This window comes from Halyomorpha halys, unplaced genomic scaffold (genome assembly GCF_000696795.3).
Source record: "Halyomorpha halys isolate HHAL.00 unplaced genomic scaffold, Hhal_1.1 Scaffold126.1, whole genome shotgun sequence".
Lineage (NCBI taxonomy): Eukaryota > Metazoa > Arthropoda > Insecta > Hemiptera > Pentatomidae > Halyomorpha > Halyomorpha halys.
Genome location: NW_027112074.1, coordinates 1,482,174 through 1,499,138, shown reverse-complemented (window position 1 = coordinate 1,499,138; position 16,965 = coordinate 1,482,174). Strand labels below are relative to the sequence as shown.

Genomic DNA, 16,965 nt, shown 5'->3' with positions numbered 1-16,965 from the left:
TCTCCCTGAGAGGGAAATTCACACACGATTATCAGGTTGTACTCATCTATCTCTTAAAGACCATCGAGAGATGCTATGTGGAATGCGTTAGCTTTTAGTGGATCGGAAGATTCTATTGTAATCTTCACTGATTCTAATAATATATTTATTAATATTAAAATATATTATATATACGGTGTCTGTGTGATGACTACTTTACGTGTTGTAACAATATTCTTTATGTTGCTACAGATAAAAATGTCTGAAATCATTCGTATTTAAGTAATTTAATTGATAATCTATTATTAATAATTTTATTTTTTTTTATCGGCGCGACAGATCGTGGAGGTACAAAGCCTCGCGCAATGTACTTAAGAAATACATTGCGCGTTTCCTGACGTGGTTTTTATAGTGTCGGTCACTCCCACGTCTATTTTTGTGAGTGCCACCCATTGGCTGACGAGCCTCACAAATGCTCAGGGGCAGATTGTGAGTGAGTATTGGGTAATTTTATGCTTGAAAAAATCCTGGGTGGGCCGGGCTCGAACTCGCAATCTATGTGGGTTGGCAGACAGGCGCGTTAACACGCTGCTACCGTCATCCCATTATTAGTAATTAGGTCGTGTAGTTAAAAAAACATATATCATTTTTTTTTTTTACAAAATTTTTAACATTGCAGTACTTATGCTGAAAATGCGACATCTTCAGAAAAGTTTAATATCCCAAGAACTATTAGACATACAGAAGTCTCTAAGTACTCGAAATGAAGCTGTTTAAATTCACTTTAAAGTTCTTTCTAAAGATCTTCTTCATAGAAATAGAAGTTTCATTAATATTTGCCAAAATAAAGTAACACACATAATAAGACACTGATGATTTCTTAAAAAAAAATCTCTTTTTGGAATACCTGTATCTATGACATTTTCAAACATGAAAAAAGATCTCTTCAAGAGCTAAATTTTTTTCTCCTTCAAAAATCTATGCACAATGGATTTCGTGTGGTAACTTGCAAGATACTGGACATAGAATAATAAATTAATGAAAATTTTAAGGTTTTTCTTGAATATAATAAACTTCCAACCGTCTAGCAAGGACGGAAATTAAAATTTTTAATGGTAATCCAAACTCAAAGAACATATGGAAAAAATTAGAACTACCCAATTTTTATCTTATAAAACCTCGATGATAATTTTTAAAAATTATTAAGAGTTTAATATAATAAATTAGGCAATCTTTACGTCGAATCGTTAATGGTTAATTCAATTTAATTAGTGATCATGATCCAATAAATAAAATAACTTTCAAACTAAGGTATTAAAAGATAATTCACGTTAAGTAGTGAAATGTAAAATTATAATGAAGAATCATCACAAAGTCCATTAATTATTGGAATACAAACAAGTATTTTATGACATTTATAAAAAAAAAATTATATACTTTAATCTAACGTTTTAATTTATACTTCTCTTGTATCATTTAAAGTTCAAATTGTTTTTTGTTTATATAAAAAATTGTGTTTCTTATATAAATAAACTATGTTTCCTTCTACACTTCAAATATTTCTGAAATAAATTAGCCACAAAGCTAAACTTTTAAATTAAAAATATTTAAGAGATAAAAGTTTTATAATTTGGTTAATATTTATTAATGATAATATTAATATTAACTTTCAACTTTATTTTTAATTATGTGTGTTATTTACAAAATAATAAAAAATTGTAGTGAGATCCAGTTCTTTTTTTTCAAAATTTTAAATAAACATAATTTTGGTATAATTAAAATGTACTGAATATTGATCAAATTATCAGGTAAAAAAACATAACAATAATATTTTACAAAAGAAAATACTAACAACAATTATATTCTGTAAATAGAAAGTGAAATCCACATTATATTCCTTAAATTGTAAATTTTTATTGCTCACCAAATAAACTTTTATCTTTATATATGAGCCTACCCTACTAGGTCGGTAGTATGATTGACAAAACACAGATAAAGAAAATTTATAAACAGAACAATTAAAACGTTTGAAAAATTATTTTTCTCAAAACAATATGACCTACAACCGGATTTAACTCAGTATCTTTAAATATTTTTCACTAAATGTCTAATTTATACTTTAAAATTGAACAAAAAATTTAGTCATTGATTTTTAAAAAAAAAATAATTTCAAATAAATAATTACATTATACAATTAATCTATTATTTGTATAATTTAAATATTGAAATTATTACTGATTAATTATTTTTATTTATAATAAAACCCTTGTTTAGCAAGTACTGAAGCTTTTAAAATTAAGGATGCTGTTGTATTTAGGTTTATATTCAATGCATATGTAATTTTTGTAAAAAAAAAAAATAATAATTCAAAGGAAACCAGTAAGTAGTTTATTTTTCAATATTTTTTTCTCCACCTTGGACCACAACATCCTCCATGCCAAACTATAATTTTTTTCTATTTCCAATACTGCTATGGGCTGGTCCAAACCCTTCCTCTCTAATCGATAACAGCATGTAGTCGTACCTGACCAAACTCCTTCCAAGACACACCCACTCTCCTGTAGTGGTCCAGGGTTCGTCTCTGTAGAGACAGATATCTTATTAGTCGTTTGTACTAATAGTCCGAGACCCCGCGAGAAAAAAATGGACATTATCTGATGAAAAATTTGATAGAACTTTTTTTTTAATCTTTATTCTATTGCCAATAAAGAAATGATAGTCCACCAGTCACCAGTCAAACTGTTATGAAGATAAACAAAAAATTATTTTTGATTTCTCCTGATTAAAAATATATTGTGCATTATTTACATTTAAAAAAATGCATTTTTTACCTAGATCATAAAAGGAATACAGTAAATGTTATTAAAAAAAATAAATATTGAAGTATTTAAGGTGGATGCCCCATGAAGGTTATTTTATTACAGAAAAACTTAAACTTTTCATTTGTGGATCCATATCCTTAAAACTACCTACAGCACTAAAATCCTTTGCAGACAGACTATTATTTAAATTACAGTAAATTTTCTTAAATATGAACCCTAATTGACATCTGTACATCTAATAGACCCTGAAATAGTGTTTCATAAACCAAAGATTTGAACAAATTATCGAGAAATCAACATTTAGTGAATTTATTATGACAAATATCATAAAAGTTACTATTACTTCAAAGATAAACGTTATAAGCTACTTTATAGTACATTCAACTAGTTTTAATTAGAGTACTAACATCATATGTACATCTCGTTCCAAACATGTCATTTTTCATAAACCAAAAGGTTTGTCCGAACAAATAGAAATCAACATTTTGAGAATTTATTTTGGCAAATATCATGAAAACTCCTACCCCTAAGAAGATAAACGTTACAAATTAATTTATTAAACTAGTTTGAATTTGAGTGCTAATAGACGTTCTGTACGACTAAAATATAAATAAATTCAATAACCACTGATTTTTCATTTTAAAAAAAGAAGGTAATTTTAAAAAATTAGAATTTCGGAATCTTTAGCAACTTTACTCTTAATGAAGTTCTATTACGTTTATTTAGTGTAGTTGGTAGTTCAAAAAGATAAGGATCTCTGAATGAAAAGGGCGCCAATATTTTAGTTTTTTCTGCAATAAACTTCAGGAGGCGTGCATCATAAATACTTCAATTTTTATTTGTTAAATGACATTTACTGTATTCCTTGTATAGTCAAGGTAAAATCTGAACCATTTTCTGAAAGAGAATAACATACCATTTTGTTTTACTTCAGAGAACTCAAAAATGAATTTATATTATCTTCAGAACAGGAGCCATTTAGCATATGACCGGTAGACCGTCATTTCCTTATTGACAATGCAATAAAGAATTAAAAAAGTTCTATAAAAATTTCCTTCAGATAATGCCCACTTTACCTCACGGGACTCTCGGCCGAAAATTACCTGTCCCTACGTACCCATCACACCAAATTACATGTACCTACGTACCCATCACTCCAAATTACCTGTTCCTACTTAACCATCACTCCAAATTACCTGTCCCTACGTACCCATCACTCCAAATTACCTGTCCCTACGCACCCATCGTTCCAAATTACCTGTCCCTACGCACCCATCACTCCAAATACCATATTTATGATTTCAGATGATTTCCAAATATACCTGTCCTTCCCATCTTCCAAGCTATTACCGGCCATAATTACAAAAAGACGGCGTAAGAAAAATCACTATGCTTAGATACCGCTGTTTGAGGAGAAAACTAAGGCACTGTAATAGATTCCAACCAGCTCAATTAAAATAGTTCTTCCTATTCCTAACCTCTTTCAAAATATTAACCCCATAAACTTCTTAACCTTAAAACCTTAGAACCACATTTGACCAAACCCTTTCCTGGAAAATACAGGTCTCCGATATACCACTGAAACAATTTCTTCGCATCCTTCCTCTGCCATCGTACATCTAAGATCGCCTTAAATACAAATACTCTGTCCAATCCTGTATAATTTATCTCCGGGCTTCAAACTTATAAACCAACGCCCAATGAACAGCAGCTTTTGATAGATCCTTCCTTATCAGACTCTCTTATACGTGGAAATCCAATCCTACTTCAGTCTTTCACTCCAGTTCCTCTCTCACCTTCAAATCCTGCCTATTCCATTATTTCTTTGCTATGCAGTTCCAACAGAATTAAAATAGATATTCCATATTTACATATGAACTTTATAAAAACTTCTGTATTCATTCAGTAAATATCTATACTTTTAATAAGCATCATTTTTTTCCTCTAAGTTATTAATATCATAAGTTTACTTTTTCTACTTAAAGACCTAAAAATTACTTTGTTATGATTTGTCATTTTTTTTATTATTTGCATGTTAAAATATGAAATATATCTGCATGAAAATGTATCTGGATTCAAGATATGTTAAATTAACTACATTTAAAAAAAATCTTATTTGATAGCTTGTTAGTCTGAAATTTAGAGTTTCTTATATTCTTTACTCTCTTCAAATATTTTTTTATAATCCATATCTTTTTATCCTCCTTATATTTTTTATCAATTTAATTTTTGTTATTAAATTTTATTATTTTATTATTTATTATTAAATTATTTAATTTTTATTGATTACATTTTTTTAACCTCCTAATATCCTAATATTTTTTTATCCTCTACTCTCTTCAAATATTTTTTTATAATCCATCAAATTTTTTTTTGGCATTATTCTAAAAAGGCATTCCGAGAAAAAATAGAGGATTTATTATTATTATAAGCAATGTTAACATTAATTTTATAATTTTTTTATGCATCACTGACAAAAAATGTGTACGATTAAACAGTATAGAGTGAAAAAATATTTTCAGGTTCAAAACAATGATAAAAAGTGAAATATCCTCTTACGTAAGTACATTACTGATTTGGACCACACTGGGATCAAGGGAGATAAAATTGCAAAACGTAATAGTGGTTTCAATGAAGAGAGTAGAGGATTAAGAAACTCTTAATTTCAGACTCACAAGCTATCAAATAAGTTTTTTTTTTTAAATATTGTTAATTTAACATATCTTGAAACCAGATATATTTCATATTTTATCACGCAGAAATATTTTTATTCTAACTGCATAATTATATGTATACAAATGAATAACTTTACCTCCTTAGGCTTCTTAGTTGCTGATAATTGTTCTTGTTAATAAAATAAATAAATAAATAAATATTATAAGAATAATCAGTTTAAACAATTTTGGAGTAAGATTTGTTCCCAAGTTTGAATATTGACTTATTTTTAAGTTGCAGCAACATTGGTTCATTGCATTTTCAATACTATTTTCTAACATGACTAAGAAATAAAATAATTGATACTTAATAGTATTATGATGATACTTAAGCAATGATGAAGATTATTCAAAGCAAACATGTTGATAACGAGTTGTACTTAATCCAAAAGTATTTAAAATTTATCTTTGATTAAGAGACTAACACATACTAAGCTATGGTATTAAACTATCAATGGATACAAAAATTAATATAACCATAAATTTAAACATACTTTATTTAACTATTATCATTGTCAAATAATTTAAAATTGACATATTTATGTTTTACGTGCCAATAATTTTCAATATATAGCACACATTCAAAACCTGATGTTAGGTTTTCAAAAAAATTTTCTAGTTAGTTATCTAATCAAACAATAATTACCCTCTTAGATCAAATTAAAAGTTATTGGACTACTCCTCTAATCCGCATTTACTTTTAAAAGTTTATAAACAATGCAATAGCAGACCTACAGCCAACTAAACACTATTAATAGAGTAATGGTAACATACACCATCCGAAAATCACAATGACTTATTCCATTGTACTGCATAATTTATTATGCCGTATGCATTACCTACCAAATGAAAATAAATTTGCTCATTTATAAATAAAATATGAAAAATCACAGACATTCCTAACAGCCTTTAGAAAAGATGATTTAACTATATTAATAAAAATTCAAATTTTCCAAACTATGCTTATTCGATACACAATGCATAGGAAAACTAACAATTTAAACAAATAAAATATGACCACCCATGGATTATAAAATTAAATTAGTTTTTTTAAGTTTCGACTTTTTCTACATCCTGATCCAAACTCCTCAATACATAATTAGGAATCTCATCATTTTTACTATGGTAATTAGTAATATGTTTTTTCATATTACCACTCTGAACAGTTCGATAATCACAATGTGGACATTGGTGAGGTTTCTCTTTCGTATGAAGGGCCATGATGTGTAGCCTCAGATTCCCACTCTGTATGGCCCTGAACTCACAATAAGGGCATTGAAATGGCTTCTCTTTAGTATGGTGAGCCATGATGTGTGTTTTCAAATTACCAGCTTGAACGCATTTATAATCACAATGAGGACATTTCTGGGGTTTCTCGTGAGTGTGATGGGTCATTATATGTGTTTTGACTTGGACTAACTGAACAGCCCTGTATTCACAGTGAGGGCATTGGTGAGGCTTTTCATGAGTATGATGAGCCATAATGTGAGTTTTCACTTGTGCAGACTGAACAGCTTTGTAATCGCAAAAGGGACATTGAAAAGGCTTCTCTTTAGTATGCTGAGACATAATGTGAGTTTTTAAATTGCCAGGTTGAACAGCTTTATATTCACAATGTGGACATTGATGAGGTTTCTCTTTTGTGTGATGAACCATGATGTGTGTTCGTAAATTACCAGGTTGGACTGTTCTGTATTCACATTGAGAGCACTGTAAAGGCTTTTCTTTTGTATGATGTACCATTATATGAGTTTTTAAATTGCCAGGCTGTACAGATCTATAATCACAATGGGGACAATGATTTGGCTTCTCCATTGTATGATGTGACATAATATGTGTTTTAACTTGTACAATTTGGGCAGCTTTATAATCGCAGTAGGGGCATTGGTGTGGTTTTTCCTTTGTATGATGAACCAGTATGTGAGTCTTTAAGTTACCGGTGTGTGCAGTACTATATTCACACTGAGGACATTTGTAGGGCTTTTCTTTCGTATGATGGGACATTATGTGAAATTTAAGATTGCCAACTTGAACAGCTCTGTATTCACAATGCGGACATTTGTGTGGCTTTTCTTTGGTATGAAGTGCCATAATATGTGTTTTTAAATTGATAGCATGAGCTGCAGTGTATTGGCAATGTGGACATTGGTGAGGTTTTTCAAGGGTGTGATGGATTCGAATGTGATTTTTTAACTGCACTGCCAGAGCAGCGCAATATTCACAGTATGGGCAGACATGCGGCTTTTCATTTGTATGATGAACAATAATATGCGTTTTTAAGTTTCCAGGTAAAACAGTAGAATATTCACAATGTGGGCATTTGTGGGGCTTTTCTTTTGTATGGTGAACCATAATATGAGTTTTCAAGTTTGCCCTGTAGGCAGAACTATATTCACAATCAGTACAACGAAAAGGTTTCTCTTTGGAGTGATGAGCAATGATATGAGTTTTCAAATTGCCAGCTATAGCACTTTTATACTCACAATGTGAACACTGATAGGGCCTCTCATTAGTGTGATGTGTCATTATGTGAGTTTTGATCTGAACTAGTTGCACAGCTCTATATTCACAATGAGGGCACTGGTGAGGTTTTTCTTTAGTATGATGGATCATAATGTGAGTCCGTAAATTGCCAGGTTGGACAGCACCATATTCACAATGAGGACATTGATGAGGCTTTTCCTTTGTATGGTGTGACATAACATGTGTCTTAATTTGTACAATCTGTCGGGCTCTATATTCACAATGAGGGCATTTATGCGGTTTTTCTTTTGTGTGATGTACCATAATATGCGTTTTTAGATTTCCTGACTGAGCAGTCCTATACTCGCAATGAGGGCATTGATATGGTTTTACATGCATGTGGTGAGCCATTATATGGATTTTTAAATTCCCTGTTTGAACACATTTATAATCACAATATGGACAGTGAAATGGTTTTTGTTTGGTATGATGTGCCATTATGTGTGTCTTTAAATTTGCTGCATGTACAACTCTATAATCACAATGAGGACATTTATAAGGTTTCTTCTTTTTATGTTGTCCCAATATATGAGTCTTCAAATTACCCTTGAAGGAAGAGATATACTTGCAATGGGGGCATTTAAATACACCAACTTTTCCAGAATTTTTACGTAAATGTAATACTTTTATGTGAGCTTTAAAGGAATAAAAGTTTTTAAATCTTCTACCACAGTGGAAGCATGAATACTTTTTACCTAGAACAAAAATAAAATATATGAAAATAAAATTCAATTTGCATTAAAAATAAATAAACAAAATACAAAAAATAACATTTTAAACACTTATCTAATGAAACACATGAAATCATCAAATAAAACAATAGTAATATAAACTTTTATGAAACTAAATTGGTCTCCCTCAAAATCTTATTATTTAATTTTTAAGTTTATTTCACTACTAATACTGTTCATTTCAATGAAATATTATCATAGTACAAATTTATAATTGTTTTAAGTGCAGTAAATAGGTAAAAGAAATTTTTAAAAAAAGTATATTCTAAATAATCATGGCTTACATCATTGATCAGTATAACATTAATTTTACATTCAACAAACAATTTTAAAAGTGTTTATGAACATATTAAAAAAACGTAATACTTCTGATAATTAATTTTTAAGGTGTTATGTGCACAGCAGTAACCATAATTGGTAATCGTAACCTTAAGAAGTACTGAAATTGTTATTGTGGTCTACAATTACAATCAAATATAATCTAACTGGTGCAAATAATTAAAAATCTGAACATTAAACCAATATTTATCAAATTCAAAAAACAGCAATTTACAAAAATTCACATGCTACAAAGTTCTTTATGAGTACCCACAGTAAGTTGCAATAAACAAAAACAAGATTTTGAAAAGAGGATTCAAATAGACCATCCACAGTTGATTAAATGACTTAAACAGCATCTAGGGTTGTCTTTAAATTCTGAAATAAAAATGATAAAAACTAATACAAAAACATCTAAATCCTTTGCTAACATATCTTCCTCCAGTTTTAATTAAGGTAAAATTTAAATTAAAAATGCTTTTTAATAAATAAATAGGCTTAACAAACCTAAAGGTAACACCTACCGCTCCCACAACAAAAAAATATAAATATATATGTATAAAATTTTGCAATATATTATTCATAATTCAATTTTATGGTATTATATTACTTCTCAATTCGTTTTTAATAATATTTTGAGGTACTTGTTCTATATTTCCATGAGAGGCCTAGTTGTAGCTTAAAACCTTTTGTACATGGGTCCAATTAATGCTTTAAAGGGACCAAGTAACCCTAACCCCAAAAAATAAAATGATCCTATAAACCTTAAAAAACAACACAATAATTGTAGTTTTTCTAATTAAAACAATACAAATAGTTACTACATTTCTTTTTCAATACGTTTATATATTCTTCAGCATATTTATAGTTTTTTTGTTTTTTTTTTAATACAATAATATATTTAAATAAATAAAAATTGTTTTTCTTTAAATAGTTATAAGGTGTCAATAAATAATTACTAAAAAAAAAAGTGATTATATGGACAAGACAAAAACACCTAATGAGTTATGACTACTGATAAAGAAATTATAAAAGTTTTTACCATTATCCAAAAGTAGATTACTCTCGACAAATAAGGTGTGCTCTGGTTTAACTACAACTAAAAATACAACATTTAAAGACACTGAAACACACAATTACAGCTGAAGTTAGATAGTTAACTAACCATTTGGCTCCTCTGGTTCCTCTAGCAATAAGCACTCTTCTGAAAGATCTATAAAGTTCATAAAGAAATAAAAAATAATGGTGGCATAAAAATACTATAATAAACAACACAGCACACTTGATAAAATTATTGATGCTTGTACTGATACATTTTTATACGTATAATTTTAGTTTTATTTATTTAATTTTTTTTTTCACACCTACAGTGTGAAACTTAATTAAACTAACTTTAATTCAACTTTTTGCAACATAACTAGTTTAGTAATTTTATAGGGATCAATTTAAAATTTAAACTGAGGTTAAATATAATAATTAATATTTATATGAATAAATAAAATTATTTGAAATTAAGCTAGGATAACTGGAAAAAAAAATACAGAATGGAAATTATTTTATTTTATTCAAATTATCATGAATCAAGCTAAACACAACTTTTTCACATACTGTTTGCTAATATATTACTTATTCTCTAGATATATTTCACTAATAAATAACCTTACTTATGATTATCTGAAAAAGATTCAGGTATTTTTATTTATGATATTTACTCTTGTGATAAAAAAAGGAAAAAATCTGGTGCAGAGTGTGTATCACAGAACTTTGACTTACCATCCTACTTATGTCTTCCGAATTTGAGTAGGTTGGTGGACTGGTGTTCAAGTTATCACTAGTGTTTATGAATTTCAGAAAAAAATTTTAAGACAAGAGAAGGTAAAATTTTGGAACAAAACTTTTTTATTTTTTTGTTGATATAAAAACTCATATTATAGGGTTCTTAAGGAGAGAAAATTATCAATTTTGTTTCTGCCCAGAAAACAACAGTTTAATCAAATATATGGGTCGTATACATATTGTGATAACAAAGTCATATACATATGTATGCGATCAGGATAGATTGAGCGGTCTCGGTTTTTTTCTGATTGGAACCTATCTTATTTTTTCTTCTTAAGTTATTCACCAAATTCTTTAATATTTTGTATTTATTTGTTGTTTATTATTGCTAACAATAAGTACTCTTAATTTAAAAAAAATTAAAGGTAATTAGGAGGAAAATATTTTATAAATTCATAATTTAAGCCCTGTTAAACTATTTCAAAGAATACAAGGCTTATCTCATATTAAAGAGCATTTGATTGTACACTGATATGGTGAGCTTAATCAAAATTGTTAGCTGTTTTCGAGAAAATTGAAAAAAAAAAATGTAAAAATCTATTGTATAAAGTGGTACTTCTGATCAGTTTCCCTTACTATATATTCCATGTCAGTGAAAGTAAAAACAAACTTGCAAAACCACATCTACTTGGGTGATATAAAAAAGCCAATTATAAAAAATAAGCATCAATTGTCAAAGACCTCAATTTATGTAAAATCTTGACAGTATACCTAAACATTAAATATCTGTAATCATGGTTGTTATCATCATACTTACTAGATGTTAAAGCACTGTTATCAGATTCTTGCTTTATTTCCATTTTTATTCTATCGTGATCAAAGTCATTAGCTGCAATAGAATGTAAACATTAGATACAATAATTATGAAATTAACAGTAAAATATATTAACAGCCATTTTAATCAATAATTTTCTTTTTGATCCTTAATTTTGTAAAACAGATGTTCTCAATCTGGGATATTATTCTTAGTGGTGACATATTATAAATCAAAGAGGGCAAAATGAGTAGTGAACCAAATATCCATTTTTTATTGCCCAGAAAATAAATGATTCATAGTGATGATTTCCAAAGTAATTAATCTACACACACAAATATATAATATATAATTAAATTTTATTATAAAGCAAAAATGAGAAGTAAAATTCTACAAAAAGCCAAATCTATCAGCAATTTTTTAATTTTTTTTTTTTGTACTTATTTTTCAGAATAACAAATTCACATATTATGTACTTGTTTTGAAATAAACTCCTTTACATCACGATAATTTTATACCAAAATTCTTAATTGAAAAAATAATAATATAAAACTGGACTTTGCCCGTTTAGGAATTATATGTCTCAAGTTTTTCCAACTGTTTAACAGTTGGAACACTATCAGTTATTTTCAAAAGCTAAAAATGACTATATAAATATTTATATGACTATATAAATATTAGTGTAGTTTTAGCAACTAAAAAATTAATATAATGAGATAGAAATAAATCTAAAAATGACAGAAAGAAAATATTGAATAATGAAAAAAAGAAAACAATACACAAGACTGGTAAATGGTAGCCCTCCCTACCATATTAGGGGCCAATATCGAACACATTATCTAGGTAAAAGTATGAGAGAAAATAGGGGTTACACCAAAGGAAGATTTAACTTGGTAATAGATTACAAAGATTATTGTTTCATAAAAAAATAAATGAAAGAAAATCTGTACACCCTGAAAATATATTATGTTACCTAAATAAATACTGTTATATTTTAAATAATATTTTACTTTTTTCACGGGGTAGTTCAATCAACAATTTGATACTTTTTGCATTGCTTGTTCACTAATTATAATTTTATTTCTGTTATTATTCTTTAAAATTATATTTGATCTACAATACATCTACTTATATTAAATAAATGAAATATCCCAATACTCAATGTTTCACAAAAAAAAAAAAAAAAAAAATCTGCGAATTACATGAGTCAGCGCCCTCACTATTTATCTTGGGTACATACAAATTAACTACATTCCAAAGTTAATAATTTCCTATTAGAGAATAAAATAAGGCAAAAATATAGATAGAATTTTTATTTGAAATTGTAGAAGATTTATTTTCCAAACGAGTACATAAGTCTTCAGATAAATAACAGAAAGCATACTCTACCCACTATAAATCCTTAAACATATAATAATTCTAGATATAAGGGAAACTGAAAAGATTTTAAATTTTTTTCTCAAACTATTTGATCATTCAGAACCAAAGAACTACATAATGTTACAGACCAGGAGTTTCCATTTAGTGAATACTCAAGGGCCATATGAACAAAGTCAGTTGTGATTACAGCCTACACTCAAATAATAGGCTAACTTTAATATAATTCTAGAAATAGAACGTAAGTACTATTATGCAATAATATATTTAGTTGAAAAAAGTTTCAATCATTTCAACAAATGGTGAAAAAAATTCTTTTTCAATACAAAAAAAATTATGTATCCAGAAGTATGACAGTGATAATAATGGATGTCAATATTTGATAACTCAGGCACCATGAGGACTACTTTGTTTAGCCAACATGTTGTCCCTATTGTTTGACCATAAGCATGGAGCAGTTTCGAGAGTAAGATTTTAGAAATGTATATGTACTCACGCAACAAGAAATTTAGGATACTCTCTTAAACAATTTAACTAGAATTCAATTCTCAAACAAACAATTAATATTTTATTTATGAAGAAAATAAATAAATAAGAAAGAAGCTATGACTCTGTCCCCTTTCTTTGGACAATTAGAAATGTTTGGAAAAGAAAAAGAAAACTAGTTTCCACATAAGATTTAATAAACATTGATGTATTAAAAAATATGTAGTAACAATAAAAATATAAAAAAGGACAGATCCATGACGGCCAGAAACACCTGTTCTAGACATACCTAATTTTCCCCACCAACAATTACATGGATGATCTACACAACAGGACATGATTAAAATCTCTAGAATTAAGCTGATTAATTATAATCAAAACCTGCTTTCCAAGAAATACAACTAAATAACAAATCATGGTATGAATAGTCATTTCTTAATCGTTGCAGTACACAAATTAATTAAATTAAAATTGAATCTGTACCACTAGGGGTTAAGGGTTAAGGGTTCAGTACTTTGTAAGGAAGTACTGTTACTAGGCCAACGTTTGTGCAAGGAGGTGATTTGATCAGAATCACGCTCAACCACTAGATTTATACCCAATTAAGGGTACTCACCTTATGAGGCTAGATGGACCCACCCAAACCCACAGGGCTGACTCAAGGCAGTGAAACAGAAAATGTGATACCCACTCCCATACACAGAGTAATACATCATAGTAAACTGTTTAAAAGTAAATCAAGAGCAACTAACCGCTTGGAAGTGGATCGCTCTCGGGAGATGTACTATCACATTCTGAAAAAGAAAATAATTATTGGTAAAGAAAAATATATAATTTATTCATTGTTTATGAGAAGTATGTTGTGTTAAAATAAAAAATAGGAGTATAAGGTACCTTCTTCGGAGTCTTCTATAACTTCTTGCTTGACACAAATGCCTAGTGTGTTGGATAATCCATCTAAAAGGCAAGGAATTAAAATGAACAAGATTTTTTTTTTTAAAGAAAAAACACAAACACATTAAATTATAAGAATTTTACATTTAATCATCATAAAAATCACAACAATAAAATTTTGAAGAAAATATTTTCAATTTATGGATATATTGAAGAGATTCAGGGTGCAGTTTGGTAACTCAATATTGAAAAGCACTGAATGAGAAAAAGCAATATTGTACTTGTGTTATGGTTCATTATAATAACCAGAAGATCAAGATATAAATTTTTCCGGTCGTAAATAAATTGTCATTATTAAAATGAACAGTGAATACAGCGCGTATTAATGTGAACAGCGTAAACAGTGTTATTAATGTTTTTTAGGATCATATTTGAGAACTTTTAACGAAAGAATAAATTTTCGTTTTATGAACTCTCCTTTTGTTTAAAGCAATTCCTTATTAACTATTGCTTCCTAAACAAGTGGTAACGTAGAGGAACGTTTTCTAAAACGATAATTGTGTTAAAAGAAGCTAAAGGAATGCTTTTAAAGGAAACCTTTTGTAAGGTGTGCCTTAGGAATATTCATAAATACAGTTTTTAGTGAACAGAGGTTTTACATAGATATCAATAAAGTCCTGTTTAAAAAAACATAAATGAGTCCTTTTCTGAAAAGCTTTATTTTGCTATCCTTTATAAATACTTGGTGAAGATATAACGGACTTATCGCTTTCTTTTTATCCCTCAAAAAGCATAAATATTTCTGAACTCAAATTAATTAATTTTTGCGCTTTCTATTTTTAATTATGTATCAAAATCTCTATATAAAAGAGATCATACTATTATTAATTATCATATTATTATTAATCTGGTTTTCCTCGGGGTAATGAACGTGACTTCGAGATTTTACAATCGATAGTATGACCGATTTTAAATAACGAATCGATTGATGATTCCACGTTTTTAAATTTGTTCTGAAACAAATAAAAGTAATTATTTCCTTATTAAAAAAAAGTGCGGTGTGGGAAAAGCGAAAATATGTTTGTTCCGAAATATTTTCTAAATTATTGTCTGTTCCCATTCTACACGTGAGAGGGAGGGAAACATTGGTAGGAAAATTTTGTAATTGGTTGCTTTAGTTACTTATATTTTTCTCTCATCAAATTTATCTATGATTTTCCTTTGGGTTTGTTGTCAATGTTGAGTGAAGTGATAAAAAAAATAGCTGTGACTTTATTGTTGGTCTTAGCTCAGCAAGGAATAATTATTTTAATTTAATTGTTTCTTGATTTTTACCTAGTTTGAGAACTAAACAACCTCAAAAAATTTGATATACTTTCATGAAATATGTAGGAATACACGACTTTATGTCCCCTATTAGGTCTCATATACATTTTCCTTTTCGTTTTGTCTTTTTTTCTGTAATTCTTTATCTTTAATTAAACAACTTTGTTCCTTTGAAAATGTGTTCCTAAATTATGTTCGTTTATGTTCTGATTCATAAATATAGAGTTATTCAACATATTCCTATTAACCATGACTTTCTTTAACATTGACATTTTAGAAGGGAAATTCTGGGAAAATATCATTGATCTGGATGAGTCTCTTTATTTGATTCATATTTCTGGATTCCATTTTGCAGGATCTACAATTTGTCTTGCAAATGTTATTTTGTTCCCAGTGCCATAAAATAAAAATTTAGTTGAAAACAAAAGTTGAAAGAAACTGTTATTAATATAAAAAAGTATGGAGAAAAATACTATAAGAGAATGGTCGATATATTTTCTCGATTTATAGAAATAGAGAACTGTAAGCTTCCAGAGAGGTGCAATGGAATTCAAAATTATTAACCTACAAAAATTAGATTCTTCAATGTTTATTTATAATTATTTAATCTTTTTTTTTTTTTCAAATTGTTAATGGTGGCCTTAAAAAAATCATTTTTGTTCAATACGAAACGGTTTTTTATGAAGTGTAGAAAGTAGCAGGGGTGTATTTGCTGAACATCCTAGATTAAGACGCAAAATATCGTAAATATTTAATAATATAAAGAGTTTTAAAAAATAAAATTAATAAATAAATAATAATTGAAATAAAATAAAAATAAATAATAATAATAAATTTACTTACAATTAGATAAAAATTGGGGATAGATAATAACGTTTTGAACGTTTCAATAAACTTAGTATTCCACAATAGGCCAAGGATAAGTTTTTTTAGTCAGTTTTTAGATTTACGGAAAAAGTTTCTAATTGGATAAAAATACTTTTGGTGAGGAGTCGTTTGTCATTGTTAGGGACGGTCGGTGGGTATCTACGTAAAATAAAATATTACACAGTAATCCCGAAAAAACCTTGTATATATTACAGAGATAATACAGTAATATTTATTTATTTATTTTTTTGTGGGGCTTAAAAAATTGCCAGAATTCGGAATACTCATACAGCAGGATGCAGATATTATAAAGTTCTAAATATAAATGCCATCAAATC

At 28.3% G+C, this 16,965-nt stretch overlaps 1 protein-coding gene across 2 annotated transcripts in view; it reads right to left on the bottom strand.

Moving 5' to 3' along the window:
• Positions 1-5,994: 5,994 nt before the first annotated feature.
• LOC106678167 (zinc finger protein 493) overlaps positions 5,995-16,965 on the bottom strand; it is an 18,063-nt gene continuing 7,092 nt past the window's right edge. Inside the window, exons 2-7 of one of the 2 annotated variants that reach the window (XM_014416534.2) lie at positions 14,435-14,497; positions 14,293-14,334; positions 11,681-11,752; positions 10,253-10,300; positions 10,130-10,186; positions 5,995-8,733 (exon numbers count right to left, since the gene is read on the bottom strand). In XM_014416534.2, coding sequence (XP_014272020.1) covers positions 6,566-8,733; positions 10,130-10,186; positions 10,253-10,300; positions 11,681-11,752; positions 14,293-14,334; positions 14,435-14,497 — 2,450 coding nt within the window. In that variant the 3' untranslated portion in view covers positions 5,995-6,565. The remainder of the gene's footprint in view (positions 8,734-10,129; positions 10,187-10,252; positions 10,301-11,680; positions 11,753-14,292; positions 14,335-14,434; positions 14,498-16,965) is intronic. The other variant, XM_014416535.2, reaches the window with a different exon arrangement.